The following is an 18,304-nucleotide window of genomic DNA, read 5'->3' as shown; positions in this document are numbered from 1 at the left end:
TCATCTTGGCACATACTGCTCTACATCTTGTTTGACTAAATAATGAAGTAACAATATTACTACAACCCTTTCCATCTATTGAATGTTGAAAACTTAGAGTGGTTTGTCCTTTGTCCTCCACCTGATATGTGTACTTTTTACACTGATTTTTTAAGTGCTTCCATAACGTGCTAGTTCCACAAGAATTAGTATCACAAGCATACTCCTTAGAACAATAGTTGCACTTGTACCTCTTATTATTGTTCTCTAATCTTGTAAAGTGATCCCACACGGTTGATTTACTGGGTTTCTTCTTCTTAAATTCAGATTGTGTAGCCAATGGTGGTTTCGATGCATTATAATTACTAGAGCTACTTGCACATACAGTTGCACTATTGTTTTCCATCTATAAAAATTAAAATAGAACTATTATGATTCAAAAACATTTAACCCAATATGAACAATTATCATAGAATGCATCAGAGTTAAAATATACAATCGGAGATATAATAAAAAGAGAAAAAACTTACCCGTTATAGCGTTCCAGGAGACTAAAGAGAGAAAGACGGCGCGCGAGAAAGAAACAAGACAAAGAACGTGAGAGAATGCTAAATTCCTTGTGATAGACTAAGTATCGAGAGAGATTTGTATTTTGTGGAGAGGCTGAGAGAAGAGAGGTAGGGAGAGGAATGGATCTAGTGGAGAGGTTGAGAGCAGAGAGGTAGGGAGAGAGCATAATGGATTGCAGAGAGCTAGGGAGAGGAATGGATTTAGTGGAGAGGGAGAGAGTAGAGAGGTAGGGAGAGAACATAGTAGAACGGATTGCAGAGAGATAGAGAGAGAAATGGATTGTAGAGAAGTAGGGAGAGGAATGGGAGAAATGGATTGTAGAGAAGTAGGGAGAGGAATGGATTTAGTGGAGAGGAATGGATTTAGTGGAGAGGCTGAGATGAATGGATTGCAAAGAGGTAGAGAGAGGAATGGATTTATTAGGTTTTGGAATGGATTGCAAAGAGGTAGAGAGAGGAATGGATTGCAAAGAGGTAGAGAGGAATGGATTGCAAAGAGGTAGAGAGGAATGGATTTAGTGGAGAGGCCGAGAGTAGAGAGGTAGGGAGAGAGCATAATAGATTTAGTGGAGAGGTAGGGAGAGAGCATAATAGATTTAGTGGAGAGGTTGGGTGCCTACTACGAAGGACAAGCATGGATTTAGTGGAGAGGCCGAGAGTAGAGAGGTAGGGAGAGAGCATAATAGATTTAGTGGAGAGGTTGGGTGCCTACTACGAAGGACAAGCATGGATTTAGTGGAGAGGCCGAGAGTAGAGAGGTAGGGAGAGAGCATAATAGATTTAGTGGAGAGGTTGGGTGCCTACTACGAAGGACAAGCACATAGCGGATTTATTAGGTTTTGGAATGGATTGCAAAGAGGTAGAGAGAGGAATGGATTTAGTGGAGAGGCCGAGAGTAGAGAGGTAGGGAGAGAGCATAATAGATTTAGTGGAGAGGTTGGGTGCACATAGCAGGGACGCAGAGCACATAGCAGGGTCGAACTTTCACTAATGGAGTAATTATTGGGTTTTGATGAGTGAGGGAGGGTTGCCTACCTCGATCGTTTCTCCTTCCTCTGGCTCGACAACGTGCACTTAGTGACGGCGTGGAGGGCAGTGAGCAAGCCTGCTCGGGATGGACCCCACGATATGCTTATTTTCACACTTTGCATTTTCTTTTACTCGAACTTGAGAGCTGTGTGTTGTTAAGTCGACACTCTAACCACTTGAGCTATTCAACTTAATTGTTGATAGGTTGGCTCCTCCGCAATGATACACACCGATGGCTTCAACTTGGCTCTGATACCACTTGTTGTTTTCTGATAATCGGCCAGAGAAATCCTTTCTTTTCAGTGAAAGGAAATCGTCGACAGGATAGGAGGTTGTTGGGAGAAAAATAAAATGCTTAAAATAACAAAGAGAGAGAATGACTTAAATTTTGACTGCGCTTAAAATCAAGTTGTTTGATATTCTGAACAGATTTCCTATTTAAATATAAATTATCGTAAAAATGACTAGAGAGTGGTCAACTAAATCTGTGCACTCCCTACAAAATTGCCGTCTAAAACTTTGGTGATCCATTCGACGTGTTTGTCAAATGGTCAAACGGAGGTATTCTGAAATCGTGTGAATCTAAATAAGGAATCTAAATAAGGAAAAACTGAAAAACTCAGGTTTTATCTAACATATTGCGAAGGATGCAGAGGGAGGGATGCGAAGGACGCAGAGAAAGGGAGGGAGGGAGGGAGGGTGCCTACTGCGAAGGACGCATAGGTTGGGATGCGAAGGACGCAGAGCACATAGTAGGGAGGGAGGGAGAAATTTCTTTCACTAATGGAGTAATTATTGGGTTTTGAAGTGCGAAGGACGCAGAGCACATAGTAGGGAGGGAGGGAGGGAGGGTGCCTACTGCGAAGTACACAGAGGGAGGGATGCGAAGGACGCAGAGCACATAGTAGGGACGCAGAGCAAGGGAGGGAGGGAAGATGCCTACTGTGAAGGACGCAGAGGGAGGGATGCGAAGGATGCAGAGCACATAGCAGGGACGCAGAGCAAGGGAGGGAGGGAGGGTGCCTATTGCGAAGGACGCTGAGCCTACTGCGAAGGACGTAGAGGGAGGGATGCGAAGGACGCAGAGCACATAGCAGGAACGCAGAGCACACAACAGGGAGGGAGGGAGAAATTTCTTTCACTAATAGAGTAATTATTGGGTTTTAAAGTGCGAAGGACGCAGAGCACATAGCAGGGACGCAGAACACATAACAGGGAGGGAGGGAGGGTGCCTACTGCGAAGGACGCAGAGCACATAGCAGGGACGCAGAACACATAGTAGGGAGGGAGGGAGCCTACTGCGAAGGACGTAGAGGGAGGGATGCCAAGGACGCAGAGCACATAGCAGGGGCGCAAAGCAAGGGAGGGAGGGAGCATACTGCGAAGGATGCAGAGCACATAGTAGGGAGGGAGGGAGAAATTTCTTTCACTAATGGAGTAATTATTCACATAGGAGGGAGGGAGGGAGGTTCCCCGAACACATAGCAGGGAGGGAGAAATTTCTTTCGCTAATAGAGTAATTATTGGGTTTTGAAGTGTTAGGTTTGGGCTTGGGCTTGGACTTTGGTCAGAAACTAATGGAATAATTATTGGGTTTTGAAGTGTTAGGTTTTGGTTTGGGCTTGGGCTTTGGTCAGAAACTAGACAATATTGTAGATTAGGCTTTGACTTTGGGCCTTTGGGCAAAAAAGGGTAGGTTTGGGTTTGGGCTTGGGCTTTGGTCAGAAACTAGACAATATTGTAGATTAGGCTTTGACTTTGGGCCTTTGGGCAAAAAAGGGCGGGGTTGACCCAATCATCGAAATCCAACACAAACCTTATATTTCGGGTTGGGTGTACACCTCTAATGTCTAACTCTGATACCATTTGTAACAACCCAGATCCACTGCTAGCAGATATTGTTCTCATTGGGCTTTCCCAAAAAGCCACCAATGGAGATAGTATTGCTCACTTGTAAACCCATGATCATTCCCTAAATTAGCTAATGTGGGACTCACTCCCAACAATCTTCAACAATCCTCAACAATCTCCCCTCGAACAAAGTACACTATAAGCCTCCCCGGAGGCTTATGGAGCTCCCGAATAGCCTCTCCTTAATCGAGACTCGACTTCTTTCTTTGGAGCCCTCGAACAAAGTACACCCTTTGTTCGACACTTTAGTCACTTTTGACTACACCTTCGAGACTCACAATTCTTTGTTTGATATTTGAGGATTCTATTGACATGACTAAGTTTAGGGCATGACTCTGATACCATGTTAGGATTCACAACTCTCAACAATGGTATGATATTGTCCACTTTAAGCATAAGCTCTCATGGCTTTGCTTTGTCAACCAATTAGCAAGTTGATTTCGGGTACCACAAAATAATAAATTAACAGTTCCTTCTTTTGTAAGATCTCTAAGAAAGTGAAATCTTACTCTTATGTGTTGGAACGTCCATGTAAAACTAGATTTTTGGATAGCTTAATAGTTGAAGTATTATCACACATTAGCTTTGTTCCTTCTATTTGAGAGTGACCAATCTCTTTGAGTATCCTCCTCATCCAAACAGCTTGACATGCACAAGCACTAGCAGCAACAAATTCAGCTACTATAGTTAATAAGGTGACTATAGGCTGCTTACGAGAACACCAATCTACTGCTCCTCCACTCATCATAAACACATAGTCTGAAGTACCCTTGCTATCTTCCATGTCTCCAGCATAGTCACTATCAGTAAATCCAATTAATCACTAACTCCTCCCATTCTATAAAATACACCATAATCTACCGTACCTTTCAAGTACCTTAAAACCCTTTTAGCTGCTGTAAGATGTTGTTGTATTGGACATGCCATAAAAGAACTAATCAAACTTACAACAAACATGAGATCAGGACGAGTAGCTGTGAGATACATCAGACTTCCCACTATTTGTTTATACAAAGTTACATCTACTTTTGCACCATTTTCATCTTTGCCAATTTTCTGTCCTGGAACAATGGGATTACAAATAGAATTGTAATTCTCTATGCCAAATCGATTTAAAACTACAACAACATACTTCCTTTGACATTTAAAAATATCATCTAATCTTTGTATTACCTCTATTCCAAGAAAAAAATTTATCTGACCAAAGTCAGTCATATCAAACTTCATGCAACATTAAAGCTCCTGCAATAATTCTTCATCGTCTCCCGTAAATAAAAGATCATCAACATAAATGCTTACAATAAGAATTTTACCTCCCTTTTTCTTGATGAAGAGTGTCTGCTCACTAGAACTGATTTTGAATCTTTTCTTGATGAAGTAGGATTCTATTCAACTAAACCAGGTTCTAGGTGCTTGTTTTAATCCGTAGAGAGCCTTTTGGAGTTTGTACACCATCTCCTCACTTCCCTTTTTCTCATAGCCTTTTGGTTGTTCAACAAAAATATCTTTTTTAACTCGCCATATAAAAAAGCTGATTTGACATCTAACTAATAGAGTTTCCAACCTTTTTGGGCGGCAAAAGCAATGATCATTCTCACCGTATCCATTCTGGCCACAGGTGCGTACACTTCCGTATAATGAATTCCATGTTCTTATGTGTAGTCTTTTACAACCAATCTTGCTTTGTATTTATCAACTTCTTCAGACTCATTTAGCTTGGTTTTATAAATCCATTTCACTCCTATTTTCTTTGCTCCAGTCGGTAGAACCACCAAATTCCATGTTTGATTTTCTTCAATGGATTTGATTTCTTCATCCATAGCTAATCTCCATTTTGGGCTTTTGAAAATTCACAGGATCTGAAATCATTAAGAATGTCATATTTTCCTCATCTTCTTCAGATAAGTCTTCACTGGAAGTATAATTTGCTAACCATACAGGTGGATGTTGATTTCTCCCCTCCCTTATTGTCAAATCTAGTGCAATAGTTATTGGTTCAATTGTTTCATCAACCAATTCAATCTATTTGTGTAGTCCCTCATCTCCTCTGAGAGTGGGTTTCCTCCACACACAATAGTAACTCCTTGATATATTACTTATGTAGTCTTTTGTCCCCTATTGGCGGGTTATTCTCCCGACAATAGTATATCATCAATCATCTACTTTTGTAGTCCCTTGTCTCCCCTGAGTAAGTATCATACATATAGTAGCAATTTTTCATGTCACCCACTTATGTAATCTCTCGTCCCCTTTCAAGACGGGCTATTATACACACAGTGGTAGTTCCTTAAATCATCTACTCATGTAATACATATTGGGTGCTGTAGAGATATATATTAGGTTCTAAAGCGTCAAGGCGGATTAGATCACAACAAACGTTTCTAGATCACTCGGGGTTAGCTCCTTCGGGTGCATCTAGATCTCTGATTGCCGCTCACGATCCTAAGGTGCTCAACGTACAAGTAACGTTTAGACCTAAGACATTGCAAAACCACTCTGGTTCTGCGACCCTACTTATAATTATATATGCATACTTTACTAGGGAAATAATTCTATCGATTGCCTAATACACAAGAATCATAATCTAAACGTTTCATGTAAGTTCAATAAACGAATACTCCTATCAATCAAGTTAGCACAGACAATTCCTACATACATTTACCTAAATCTAACATAATTTAATCATATATTTCAAACATGTTCAACGGGACGATAACATTCATCTAGCACTCGGAGTGCAGATCACAACATTTCCATCCACCATTCTAGTGCAGCAGAAAATATTCAATGGGCATGCATCATCTATTTTCATGCAAGGGCGTTTTTGTAATTTTCCTTTACATACATGCACACCTAATCACATTTGTTCATTGAAGTTCTAAACATGCACAATATAACCACCTAAGGTATGATAAGCTTGCATGCTAGCATGGCCAAGTGAATCATATAGGTATTTTCCTCGAGTCCGTATGGCTACTTACTGAGATGAAGTGTGTCCTCCCAAGCTTGCGTTTCTACATGTTGGAGGCTCCAAATTTCTTCAAATCTCACTGGAATGGAGGCTAAATGGACCATAAATACCCTATGCACGCGCCTCACGCACTGAGAGGAAGTCCCACGCGTGGCTGTCACGCGCTCGCAAGAGAAGTATGCGCGCCTCAGGTGTGCAACGAGTTAGCAACTGGTTGGTGGGATCAGGTCTGATAGAATGCGTTTGAATCCAGCGGCAAACGACTCTCTTCTGATTTTTCTCCTATTGACACGTGTAGCATCGCTTCGGGTCTCGGGCGCGAGTGCAGTTCGTGGGTCGGTCTAGTAAGCGGTTGGACCACTAGGCGTCACCTTTGCCTCCAGCCATGTTTCTCCACCCACTGCTTACCTGTGTCGACTTCTAGGCCAGTTGCGCCTTCCAGTCGTTGAGCGACACGGGTCTTCCCCTGCTTTGCCTGCAAAATTTCGTTCATGAAAATGTAAGTTGTATGAATATATTTTTCTTAGAATTTTTCATCAAATTTAGGCACCAAATTTGGCTAAAACCAATTCTCTTACAATTCTTGGAGATTCTGGTAACTCCTACTTCCTACGCGATTTGACTTCGGATTAAAACGGTGCGAAAATACGCCAAGATTATTATACTAAATTTTCAAAGACTAATTTTCTTTATATGATCACAAATTTCGAGGAAATCGAAACCTAAAAATTCATGGGACTCACCTTCGTTCTTCCTCCATTCTTGACGAAATTAAATAAATCTGATGCCCTCGTTGAAGCTCATTTGCCTAAGTTCTTGTGAAGGACTCTTAATCTGATTCTACCTCCTCTCACCGAATCAAAGTTTATCTCCTTCCTCTTAAACCCTAATCCATTTTTCTTTCCTTCTCTTTTCTTTTCCTCTCTATTTTGTCAAGGGTCTCCTCAATCATACGAGGGCCTAGTCAAGTGTCATGATGTGATCAAGAGGACGATGCATCATCCAACACATCAAAGTGGGCACTGAAGAGAAGACGAGTCATCAGCAAGATAAGGGCAACGAGTAGACAAGAGTGTCAAAGATAGGCTTGTTGAAGGGTCAAGTAGGGCCCCGGCCTTAACCTTGAAATTCGGAGTTCCGAAGGAATTTTGGACATGCGGTTCTAGAGACAAGTCCGTCCACGTAAAATATGAAAACTCGTTAAATTTGATGTCAATGGGACATAGTTGATCGATCATTGGCATAGTTTTTTTTCAGACGGTTTACTAAAAATAGCATCTATTTTTTTTATAAAAGTATTAGAAATAGTGATAATAATAAAATTGGTTATTTATAACTATATGTTTTTATTTATTTACAACTTTATTGTAATAAAGGGTGCCTATGATGAATTAATTAAATCCTTTTTTTAATAACAAATGAATTAATTATATCCTTAATAGTTAATATTTTTCTAATTAATTGGATTAATATATTTTATTGGTAAGAGCATGCTTAATTTTGTAGTTCCATTCATTTCAATATTTGTATAATAATGATTTTATTATTAGTTAGATTTTGTACGATTTACCATAATTTTGTAATTTAGTTTCGATAACAGATTAATTGCAATATTTTAATTAAAGGTTGAATTTGATGGAAATGATTTTGTTTATTAATTTAATTTAATTTAATTTAACCAAATTGTTGCTACCATTAATGAATTAATTAATATCTCAAAATCGGCTGTTACTGTCCTCGAATTACGAAACTGGGAGCATTTACAAAGAACCCGCTGCCTGAGGGCGATTCCGCCAACTGCTGCCGCGGACTTTGATCGACGGCCGGCGGCTGTTCCGACACTCTCCATATCTTCACCGACTTATCCAAACTCCCACTGTACACAATCCACCGCCGCTCGCCTTCCCCGGCTTCACTGTCCTTTTCAACGGCCAAGCATTTCACTGGCCCTGTGTGGGCCGTCAACACCGACAAGCAAGAATGCTCCGCTGCCGTCCTCTGCCAGACGCATATCCCCATGTCGGCGGAGCCACTCAACAACAACCGCCCCGCCGTCGCCAAACAGAGAACAGCAAGCTTATGCCCTCTCAAAGTGCCGCCGTGCGACAATGATTTCTCCCTCTCCCAAAAATTAACCACCCCATCGGAGGAGCCGCAGTAGATGAAAGTGGCCTCGTCGTTGACAGCCAGAGCAGTAATGGCACATTCCTGCTTCACCAATGTCTGCGAGAAAAAATGCTTGGTCCCCTTCCCCTGCAGCTCCCTCCGCCAGACCTTCACACTGCCGTCGGCCGATCCAGTGAACACCAAACCATCAATACTCGAAACCAGAGTGTTGACGGCGTCGTCATGAGCCTGAATGGACTCCAAGCATTTGGAATCGGAGACCCTCCAGACCTTGAAGGTCTTGTCCCAAGAAGCAGAGTACAGGAAATTTTGGTCTTCGCTCAAACTCAGAGACGAAATTGCATCGAAATGCTTTATCCACAGGTTCCTCCGCCGTCTCCCCTCCATGTAATTTCTGGGTTTCATCGAACATTTGATGTAATCGCCTAACGTGGGGAGCGTTCCAACTCGTTTGTGGACGCTTGGGTCTTTAGTCGACACCTTCCAGACCCGGACCTTACCGTCCTGGTGGCCGGTGAAGATCTTCTGGCCACCGATTACAATGGATTTGACCAAGCCGCTGTTGGATTTGAACCCGGAGAATTCCTTCTGAGCCTTCCAGACGCGGATGTTCTTGCTGTCGGATCCGGTGTAGAGAAGGTCCCCTGCAGCGGCGAGAGAGTAAATGTGGCCCTCTTCGCGGACGAGGGAGCCCATTAGGATATTGGGGAGGAAGGAATTGTCCTCGTCTGTGGGCGGAAGGTCGGTATTGAAGTGGGCGGACCATGGGGATCTGGCGAAGGGGGAGGTGGAGAAGGAGGGGTCCGGGTCGGCCTCGGTGTCCATTGAAGGGAGGATGGTGAGGTCGAGGTTGTGGGAGTCGGAGGGAGATGTCGGAATCGTGGAGGCAGGATTTATTGAGTTTGTTGAAGCGTGTTTTGTGGACGGTGTTGTTGTTGTTGTCGTCGTGGTGTTCGGAGAAAACTAGGCCGCGTCTGGATGAGCCTCCGCTGCCGAACATTGTGGGGGTTCTCACAGAAAGAGAGAGAGAGAGGGATTTTAGGGTACGTGAGGAGGAGAAATTGAGGAACAACAACGGAATGTGGAGAGCGGACTCATTCTTAGGCCACCGAAACGGCAAGGATGCTGTATGTATTTGTACGATCATCATGAGTCAGATGCACATTAATACTTTCATGACATGATCACGCTAGAAGATATTCATATATATGTCACATCACATTTATACTCATCATTAATATTTATAACATACTATTTTAAAATTTTATAAAGTTATTAGCTAACGACCATAAATTAAAATAAATAAAATAAAACTCTTTTTTATACCTGCTTCCTAACTTTAAAGTTTTAAATAAAGTCTAGCTTCATCAGTCTCATCATCATTCAGTTCCAGCTTTTAAGTTACAATTCTAGTTTTGAAGCTCTTATCTTATCTAACCATAGCCCAATTAGAGCTTCTTCTTACTCACTCGCTCTCATTGATTTGCCTTTGAGAGTTTGATCGACATTATCCCCTTGAGAACTCATACTATATTCGAGCGTTATAACTCGATGTCATAAACGTGCCTAGACTATATCTTGGGTTCTACTAGTCATTTCTTCTCACATTTAGGTTTTAGTTGGCTAACTTCTAACTTTTCGAACTCCACTTGTATCTAAATTCAAGCCTTATTCACTTGTGCCCACAAACCCGTAAGCCTTCGAGGCAAGACAAAAAAGAAGAGATGCTTTTGTTTTCTTTAGTCTTGAACTCGCTCCCAGCTTGTGACAAGAAGAATGAATGTTGTAAATGTAACAGCTCAGATCCACCGCTAGTAGATATTGTCCTCTTTGGACTTTCTCTTTCGGGCTTCCCCTCAAAGCTTTAAAATGAGAGAAGGTTTCCAGACCATTGTAAATTAAATGGTGGTTTGTTCTCATCCCCAACTAATGTGGGACATCACAGTAAACTTCCTTAGTTGTGCCCGTTTGACAACGAGCTCTTTGAGGGTTTTTCTTTAGCCATTCACACTAAAAGGGAGTGGGTGGAATCAGACCAAACATCAATGCAAATGTTAAGTTGTTCATCACTTCCAAAGCTACATAATTTATCCAATATTTCTACAACGTTTCGTTCATTAATCATTATAAACATAAACCCCAGCAAGAAAGCAGTAAACAAACACTAAAATTTAGGATCCAATACCCATTTAATTTTATCTCTGCGCTTCAGGACCCAAAATACCATTAACAATTGAAGTAGCAACAAGCACTCCGACGACCTCAGCTCCAGCGACCGCTCCGGCCTGCGACAGAGCTCCGAAATTCACCGCTGATTCGATTTCTTTCTCCGCCGTTTCGATCCCTCTCTCCGCCGTTATAATGCCCTTCTCCGCCGTAACGATCCCTCGCTCCGCCGTCTCAAGTCCTTTCTCCGCCGCCTCGAATCCTTCCCTCACGATCTCTTCCGCCTCCTCTTCCACCTTCTTCAGCTTCTTCCTCAGCCCGAACAGAGGAATGTCCTCTGCCATTGACGGATTCTCTCTCCCCACTACCGCCGCCGTCGCCGTCGCCGTAAGAATCAACAGTGTCTGTCGCCGAGTTCTGGCGGCAGAGAGAGATTCCGGCGGTGGTTTCACTGAGGCGGCGCGGACGGTGATGTTTAATCGGCATCGTGGTTGGAGGATTTGGAGAATGGGTGAGATTGTGGAAGCCATAGCTTTGTCTCTCACTGTCGACTTTTTGAGCAAAGTTCTGATCCTTTCAACGCGGCGATGCAATGATAGCGTTTCGATTTTATTCATTAAACAGTTACCGAAAATACCCTTGCGTTGAACCGTCAAACGCCTGACACGTCAACAAATGGAAGGGTATGAGTGGGATTCAAGTGTAATACATTTGTGTTCACAAAAAACAGGGGAAGGCTTGCCCCTGTTGGTGAGGATAAAGGGTTCTATAAAATTCTAGTGAAAATATGGCTTTGATTATTTGTGTTGGTATGCAAATTTGATGTTGGGAGTATTGGTTGAGTCAACGGACCACGTTGTCGAGAGCGTTGTTGCATGTATTCACTATCTTCGACTTGGACAACCATCGAGAAAAATAGAGTTATCGGCTGAGATGGTCTAAATCTCGAGAAGACACACATGGTCTCCATCTAAAGTATCATGACAAAGGTCGTGCTTGAGGATGTGCATGATGATAAATACAAATTCGTCAAAGAAATAGCCTAGATTCGTACTAAATGTTTAGGTAAACATGAGTTAATAGTCTCACCACCAAGGTGCAACATGTTGACTTGGGAGTATGGAAACCGACATGCAAATGAACTCCCTGATAGCTGTATTAAGAAATATAATCTCTTTGGAGATCAGAAGGACTTTAGTACGTCGGAGGAGCATGATTAAGAGAAGAACACACTTGGAGTAGAGTGATGTCTCGTACGCTAGACCAAGTGGTTAGGGCAACTTAGGCAAAAGTGGCAAATCCACGAGGGACTTTAGACATGGAGCTTAGAAGACTGTCATGAGATGTGGAGTCTGATATTTTAACATTTCATTAGATACAGACGCCGGTAAAACCTTGGTTGATTATAAGGAAAGAAATAGAACAATAAAGACACCGTAGGAGGCGTTAACGAGTAAACGAATAACTTGCCAACCCATGGGCAATGATGTTGACCTTGAGGAAGCACCCTTACTCGACTACAAAATGTTAAAGTGGGAAAGTTGTGATGAACTTTGAGTATCATTTGAGAGGGATGTTGCGATTGAGGAGGTGACTTGAGAGGAGTATGGTGTGAAAGTAGATTTTCTCTAATAGGGCTTGAGTTGAGTACTACAAGAGGGTACAAATCTCGAGAAGTACACAAGATAGGTCACGATAGGAAGACAAGTAGGCTCGATGAGATGTAGGATGTTGTGAATAACAAGTATTGCCTAAGAAGGAGAATAATGTAGCATAAATGTAAGTGCATGAAGTAAATAGATAATATTAGATACAATTTAAGGAAGGATGCGACTTGACAATATTGAGATCTTAATAGACCTTGAGTGCATCAAAGAGGAATACGAGAGAACTTGAAAAGACCTATTCCACATCCAATGACCTAGGACGACTGAGGAGTAACCACAACTTGAAAGGAGATTTTAAAAGTCGATAGAACATGGTGACTAGTGAATCGTTAAGCGGGAAGGAGGATAATTGGGTAATCGTGCTATCAAAGGTTGGATCGATTTGGATTTTCGAATTGTCGGGTTTAATGTACACACTCCCCTAACAAAAGTCATGTAGGTTAAGAATGATGTTCGGGTATGTCCGAGAAACACAGATAAGATAAAAGTCCTAGTGAGATCTAAAGTCCAATTTTCATTAATATATCAAATATAAAATCCTAACCGATTACAACTATATTTTCTTAGATTTTAAAAAAAAGTTGATGAAAAAAAAAATAAAATTAATTCTTATATTTAAAGAAATTTTATAGAAGGGATTAACCATTTTAAAATGGAATAGAATTTAAATGAATGTATAAATTGGATATTGTGCAATTTTTTTTAATACAATTTTTGTTGTCGCGTTTCCGCCCAAAAAGGATTTTAAAGCTTGAAGTGCGGACTCCTCTGCTTAAACCTCCATTTTCTCCAAGCTTCGAAACTATAGCCATGGCCGACGAAGATCCACCATCGGAGCTCTCAGTGACGTTGCAGAAACCGAAACTCGACGAAATCCTGAACGTCAGTAAGGCCACCACTGAGTCCGATGTTCTGGGAGGCCTCGACTCGTCTTGCAATTGTTCCAATGAAACGAAGCCCGCTGCTGAATCCACTGCTCAAACCTCTGATGGAAGTGGTGAAAAATCGTTGGAGCTGGCCGAAGAGTTGCTGGAGAAGGGTTCCAAGGCTATTAAGGACAACGATTTCGTTGAGGCTGTCGATTGCTTCAGCCGTGCCCTTGAGATTAGGTTAGGGTTTGGTTATTTTTCACTTTCTCTTCAGTTTCTTCTTGATTATGAATTGAATTCTGGAACGAAGATGAAAGTCGAGCTTCTATTACCCTTGGAGTCTTAAAGTTGATTTGTTACAATTGCTTCACTCTGTTAGATCACATGTTTCCACTTATCATTTAGTCAGTTTTAAGATTTTCATCTTCGTAAATCTTAATTCCATTTTCTTTAGCGGTGGGGGAGCTTTTCGTTGCTCCAGATTCATTTTCGGAACTTTATCTTTCTTTTGTTGAAGATCAACCGCTCGTCAGGATCACCGAACAGTCTTGGTAGATATGAAATTGAGTTTTAACGAGGTTTTGTAATGTTGTTAGGTTCTAACTTTATTTAACTTTTGCTGCATATAAGAACTTGTTGCTCATTTTTATTTCTTGTCTATATCATTGGATACCTGTTGCGAACATGTCTCTTTTACGATGTGAAAAGTGTATTCTTAAATCAAGCATTTGCATGCGTTTAGTTTCATCCTTTGATTTGTTTTTTCTAGTAATAATGTTGAAAATATTTCACTGCAGAGCTGCGCGATATGGTGAACTGGCTCCGGAATGTGTTAAATTGTACTACAAATATGGATGTGCTTTATTGTACAAAGCCCAGGAGGAGGCAGATCCACTGGGAGCTGTCCCAAAGAAAGAAGGTGAACCCCATCAACAATCTTACAAAGATGAATCTGTTAAGAATGCTGAAAATGGCGAGTCATCAAAAGCTTCTGTTTCCAGCAATGCTGAACTGGTGGATGGAGTTGCAGATGATGGTTGGTATCTTCCTCATGATGTCTGACTTATCTATTTCTTAACTTACATTTCCTTTCTCTTTTCTTGTTGGACACTTTCCAATGACAGAGAAGGCAAATTTATATTTTTGAAATTGAAAATTCTTTCATCTTCTTCCTAAGGAAGGAGGAGTTTCGGTTAAAATAAATTATTCGAAATTGAAAACTGAAGCTTGCAAACTATTCTTTCTTAATTTTCTGGCCTTTTTGTTTCTTTTCTTTTCCTTGGATATTTCTATTTTACATTATTTAAAATCTACATGAAACATGGCATGTTGCAGCCTAATGGATTCCCCTTTAATATTTGACTAACTTGTAGGGGATTCCACCTTGATCTGATATACTTGAGCATTGAGAGCAACATGCTTCTGGTTTTATTTTATCTGTGTTTCATTGATGTATTTCTTGGTAACCTAAGCGATGAATTTGGTGGACATCAGAATGTGATGATTTTCATTGTTTCGTGAAAAGCAGGATTTTTTATATATTGCTAAGTTAGAATGCATACACGTTAATCATTGATGACTATCATCATTTCCTGTTTAGAACACACCTACATGTTTGCTAGGCTTCCAGCTCTAATTGGGTAGGTGGGTGGGTATCTTGCCTTCTGTGGAAGTCATTTGACTTGTATCTAGGTGACTGACATACCTTGGCGTGGTGACTTATCACAGTGCACATTCAAGTACCCTTCCTTATGTCTTGCGTATAAGTGCCTTTACTGAAGCTTTGTCTTCCACTTTAGTTTCTTGTTTCCTCCTTTCACTTTGATATCAGATGATGGTATCTCTATCGTTTCCTTTTATTTTCTCTTTTCAAAGTGCTTGCAACAACATTTTATGAATTTTTATGTTCTGCAATATTTCAATATTTAGAAAGAATTACCTTTCCATGTGGTATCATGCACCTCACCTCATCTAGGCTTGCATCTTCTTTTTTGCATCTCCAGTGTGTCTCCTTGCATTTTTTTTCATTTTAAAATCCACTTAGTGCTTTAGAAAATGACGATCACTTTATACATTATTTTAGAATTTGATGAATTATAAATTTCATGTGAAGCTTAAAATAATCCCAGAAGTTTTATTGTTTTAGTAGCAAATGGGAATAGTAACTACAAGGATCTTTACAACTTATGTTCAACAAATTATTGATGCCTTATTGCTTTACTTCTGGATGTGTCCCCACTGTCACACTCGTCAATATTTACCTTCTTCATGTACATGTTGTCTTAAAAAAAATAAAATAAATAAAATAAAAAGCTGCAGTGATACTGCCACCATCCAGTTTTATTACAAAAAAATAAATGCTATCATCATCCTATGTAATCGTTTCGGAGCTTTGGGGCCCTAACTCCTAAGAAATAACTTGAATAGTTTTTGGTAATTCAAGACAAGACATCTGGCTTGGGATTCTTTGCTAACTTGCTGATGTCTATTTGACTATTTAATCTTAACTTCCTCATGTGATCAAAATACTGTTTTAAGAGAAGTTTTTGCATTGAATCATCGTGTTTGCAACAACAGATTTGTATTGTATTCAACTTCAATAATTTTATAAATTTCTTATCTATGTAATCAAGCACTTTGAGTAGAACAATTTTCTTGGGGCTTGTAGTTTTCTGCTTTGATATGTACACATCGTTTGAATGAATTTTATGTTCCTTGTTTTTAAAAGTACAATTATGTAGATTTGATGGTATCTACTGATGCATCACATAGAAGTTGTATCTTATCTTCCTTTATAGAGCTCTGTTTGATGCATAACGTACATGGAATCTCAACTTCTATAATGTATCATTTTTAGTGAATCACTTAAATTATGAACAGTTAAACTTTGAATATTAACATTGGTCCGCTTGATTTTGATTGCGTTATTTTATTGCAGGTCTTCATTTTAAGATTATCCCCATCTTTTATGTAAAAAAAATGTACATTCTAAAAAAAAGTTATCTCATTAGGAGATTTTTGACCTTCCATTTTCCTTGTTTTTGCTTTGAGACAGTTTCCAGTAAGAAAGATCAGGATGAAGAAGAGGGTGATGATAGTGGTACCGAGGACTTAGCAGATGCAGATGAAGACGAATCTGACCTTGATTTAGCTTGGAAAATGCTAGACGTTGCGAGAGCAATAGTTGAAAAAGACTCGGGTGATACGATGGAGAAAGTGGACATATTGTCAGCCTTGGCAGAAGTTGCTCTGGAAAGAGGTACACATGCATTTTATTTGCTCTGTTGTGATACACATTCAATTGGTTTGTGTTTCTTTGATATTATTCCCCTTTCTTTCTCCCACCATCTCCCACCAGTTAGAGGGTTATCCTTTAATTTTAAAGTTCATATTTTTTTCTCTCTCCTTCATGTAGAGGACATTGAAACTTCCCTCAGTGACTACCAGAAAGCATTATCAATTTTAGAAAGACTTGTCGAACCTGACAATCGACAGCTTGCTGAACTGTATCCTTCTTTCAGATTCTAAATCTCATATAAGTACATAAATAGAATATAATATATACGTAAAAATCTGTTTTCCAAATATTCTAACCGAGAATTCAAGATAAAAAGAAGAACAAAAAACATCCTGTTTTCAAGGTAGCCGACTTCAATTCTGTTTATAATAGTAGCTTATAAATTCTGGGAGCTTGTTAGTCTGTATTTCTACCTCGTTTATAATAGTAGCTTATAAATTCTAGGAGCTTGATGATAAAAGTTTAGTTTTTAATTTAATTATATATTTATTTTTCTTAAGAAAAAGAAAACCGTATGCATTGTTATTATTGACATTTGAACCACATCACTTCCTTTCAAGTGAGGAAAGTGTCTTTTGCAACCTTAAACTGAAACTTCCAGAAACTTCCGTGTATGCTTGTGCCTGGAGTTTGGTTCCCAGCCGCAGGAAGCCATTTCATTTTGCCAGAAGGCAATATCAATTTGCAAGTCACGTGTGATGCGGCTTACTGATGAAGTAAAGGGTATCATTGTACCGACCACAGCTTCTTCTACTTCTGGGTCAGAACCAGAGGTCCCACTATCGTCCAATGACTCCCAGACTGACAATGCCAATGCTGCAACAGAGAAACAATCTGAGATTGAAATTCTATCTGGGCTTTTGGTCGAGCTAGAAAAGAAGGCGAGTTTAGATTATAACTTCAGCAAGTAACTGTGACAGAGAAACGGAAAAATCTAACCAATGTTTTGTGTTTGTGCAGCTTGAAGATCTGCAACAGCTGGCCTCAAACCCAAAGTCAATCCTCTCGGAGATCCTTGGGATAGGAGCGGCGAAGGCGAAAGTCGAAAAGATCGCTCCTCCACTTCCAGCGGTGTTGAACTCCTCACAGATGGGTTCAGCTAACAGCAATGGAGGATTTGACTCTCCAACAGTCTCAACTGCGCACACGAACGGCGCGGCTGGAGTGACGCACCTTGGCGTCGTTGGAAGGGGAGTCAAACGAGTATCAACAAATTCAGAGTCTGCTGACTCCTCCCACCCAACGAAGAAACGGGCAACAGATTCATCAACACAAGATAAAGGTGATGGCAGTTCCGCCTGAAGAGGTTGTGTTCTTGAACTCATTTTGAAATTAGATATATCCCATAAGTGCATAGCAGTAAAAGTAGATTAGAGAATCATCCTGCCTGTGGCTGTTATCATTTCATGTATGTTTGTACTATGTTCGACTAATATCTTACTCTGAATGATGTTTTTCCAGACCTCTTAAATCCAAGTTTCAGTAATCATCCAGCACTTTCATGTTTGTCACTTCACTCTTTGGGGCAATTCATGATTATACTGATTTCTTTTTGTAATTCGTAGAAGTCAACCTAATAATTTGTAATCTGTGTGTCATATTGTTTAATATATATTGATACCCATTGACTCAATTAGTTAATACATACATTTTCAATCAAGAAATTAGAGGTCCAGATGAATTTAAAAATTTGATGGGTCGGACATATGGCGTTCCAA

The 18,304-nt window shown here is 40.3% G+C and overlaps 3 protein-coding genes and 1 pseudogene across 3 annotated transcripts; 1 reads left to right on the top strand and 3 right to left on the bottom strand.

Annotated features, from left to right (window-relative positions):
• Window positions 1-3,999: 3,999 nt before the first annotated feature.
• LOC147787695 (secreted RxLR effector protein 161-like) lies at window positions 4,000-6,952 on the bottom strand. Its single transcript, XM_087118729.1, has 3 exons — window positions 6,868-6,952; window positions 4,366-4,549; window positions 4,000-4,288 (listed from the first exon to the last, which is right to left on the bottom strand). Exons 1-3 carry the CDS (start codon window positions 6,950-6,952, stop codon window positions 4,000-4,002), a joined length of 558 nt encoding a protein of 185 aa, XP_086974855.1.
• A 1,138-nt stretch (window positions 6,953-8,090) lies between these two features.
• Window positions 8,091-9,703, bottom strand: LOC111777637 (protein JINGUBANG pseudogene; annotated as a pseudogene).
• A 925-nt stretch (window positions 9,704-10,628) lies between these two features.
• YCF37 (homolog of Synechocystis YCF37) lies at window positions 10,629-11,349 on the bottom strand. The gene has a single exon (XM_023656290.2). The coding sequence runs from the start codon at window positions 11,280-11,282 to the stop codon at window positions 10,782-10,784; it is 501 nt and encodes a 166-aa protein (XP_023512058.1). The 5' UTR covers window positions 11,283-11,349; the 3' UTR covers window positions 10,629-10,781.
• Window positions 11,350-13,133: 1,784 nt separating this feature from the next.
• On the top strand, window positions 13,134-18,102 carry LOC111777578 (Tetratricopeptide repeat (TPR)-like superfamily protein). Its single transcript, XM_023657236.2, has 6 exons — window positions 13,134-13,528; window positions 14,086-14,324; window positions 16,344-16,547; window positions 16,704-16,794; window positions 17,188-17,467; window positions 17,547-18,102. The coding sequence occupies exons 1-6, from the start codon at window positions 13,230-13,232 to the stop codon at window positions 17,886-17,888; spliced, it is 1,455 nt and encodes a 484-aa protein (XP_023513004.2). The 5' UTR covers window positions 13,134-13,229; the 3' UTR covers window positions 17,889-18,102.
• The last annotated feature ends 202 nt before the right edge of the window (window positions 18,103-18,304 follow it).

The sequence above is a fragment of the Cucurbita pepo genome, chromosome 16, assembly GCF_057944985.1.
Source record: "Cucurbita pepo subsp. pepo isolate OVF chromosome 16, ASM5794498v1, whole genome shotgun sequence".
Taxonomy (NCBI): Eukaryota; Viridiplantae; Streptophyta; class Magnoliopsida; order Cucurbitales; family Cucurbitaceae; genus Cucurbita; species Cucurbita pepo.
The sequence above is the reverse complement of the archived record's forward strand: the minus strand, read 5'-3'. Positions and strand labels throughout refer to the sequence as shown.

Coding starts and splice junctions, on each gene's coding strand:
- LOC111777578 (XM_023657236.2), top strand. CDS start 13,230: ATGGCCGACGAAGATCCACCATCGGAGCTCTCAGTGACGTTGCAGAAA. Junction 14,325..16,343: donor GGATGGAGTTGCAGATGATG/GTTGGTATCTTC, acceptor GCTTTGAGACAG/TTTCCAGTAAGAAAGATCAG. Junction 16,548..16,703: donor AGAAGTTGCTCTGGAAAGAG/GTACACATGCAT, acceptor TCCTTCATGTAG/AGGACATTGAAACTTCCCTC.
- YCF37 (XM_023656290.2), bottom strand. CDS start 11,282: ATGGCTTCCACAATCTCACCCATTCTCCAAATCCTCCAACCACGATGC.
- LOC147787695 (XM_087118729.1), bottom strand. CDS start 6,952: ATGAACGAAATTTTGCAGGCAAAGCAGGGGAAGACCCGTGTCGCTCAA. Junction 4,550..6,867: donor TGGCCTAGAAGTCGACACAG/GTAAGCAGTGGG, acceptor CCATTGTTCCAG/GACAGAAAATTGGCAAAGAT. Junction 4,289..4,365: donor GCAGCTAAAAGGGTTTTAAG/GTACTTGAAAGG, acceptor ATTTACTGATAG/TGACTATGCTGGAGACATGG.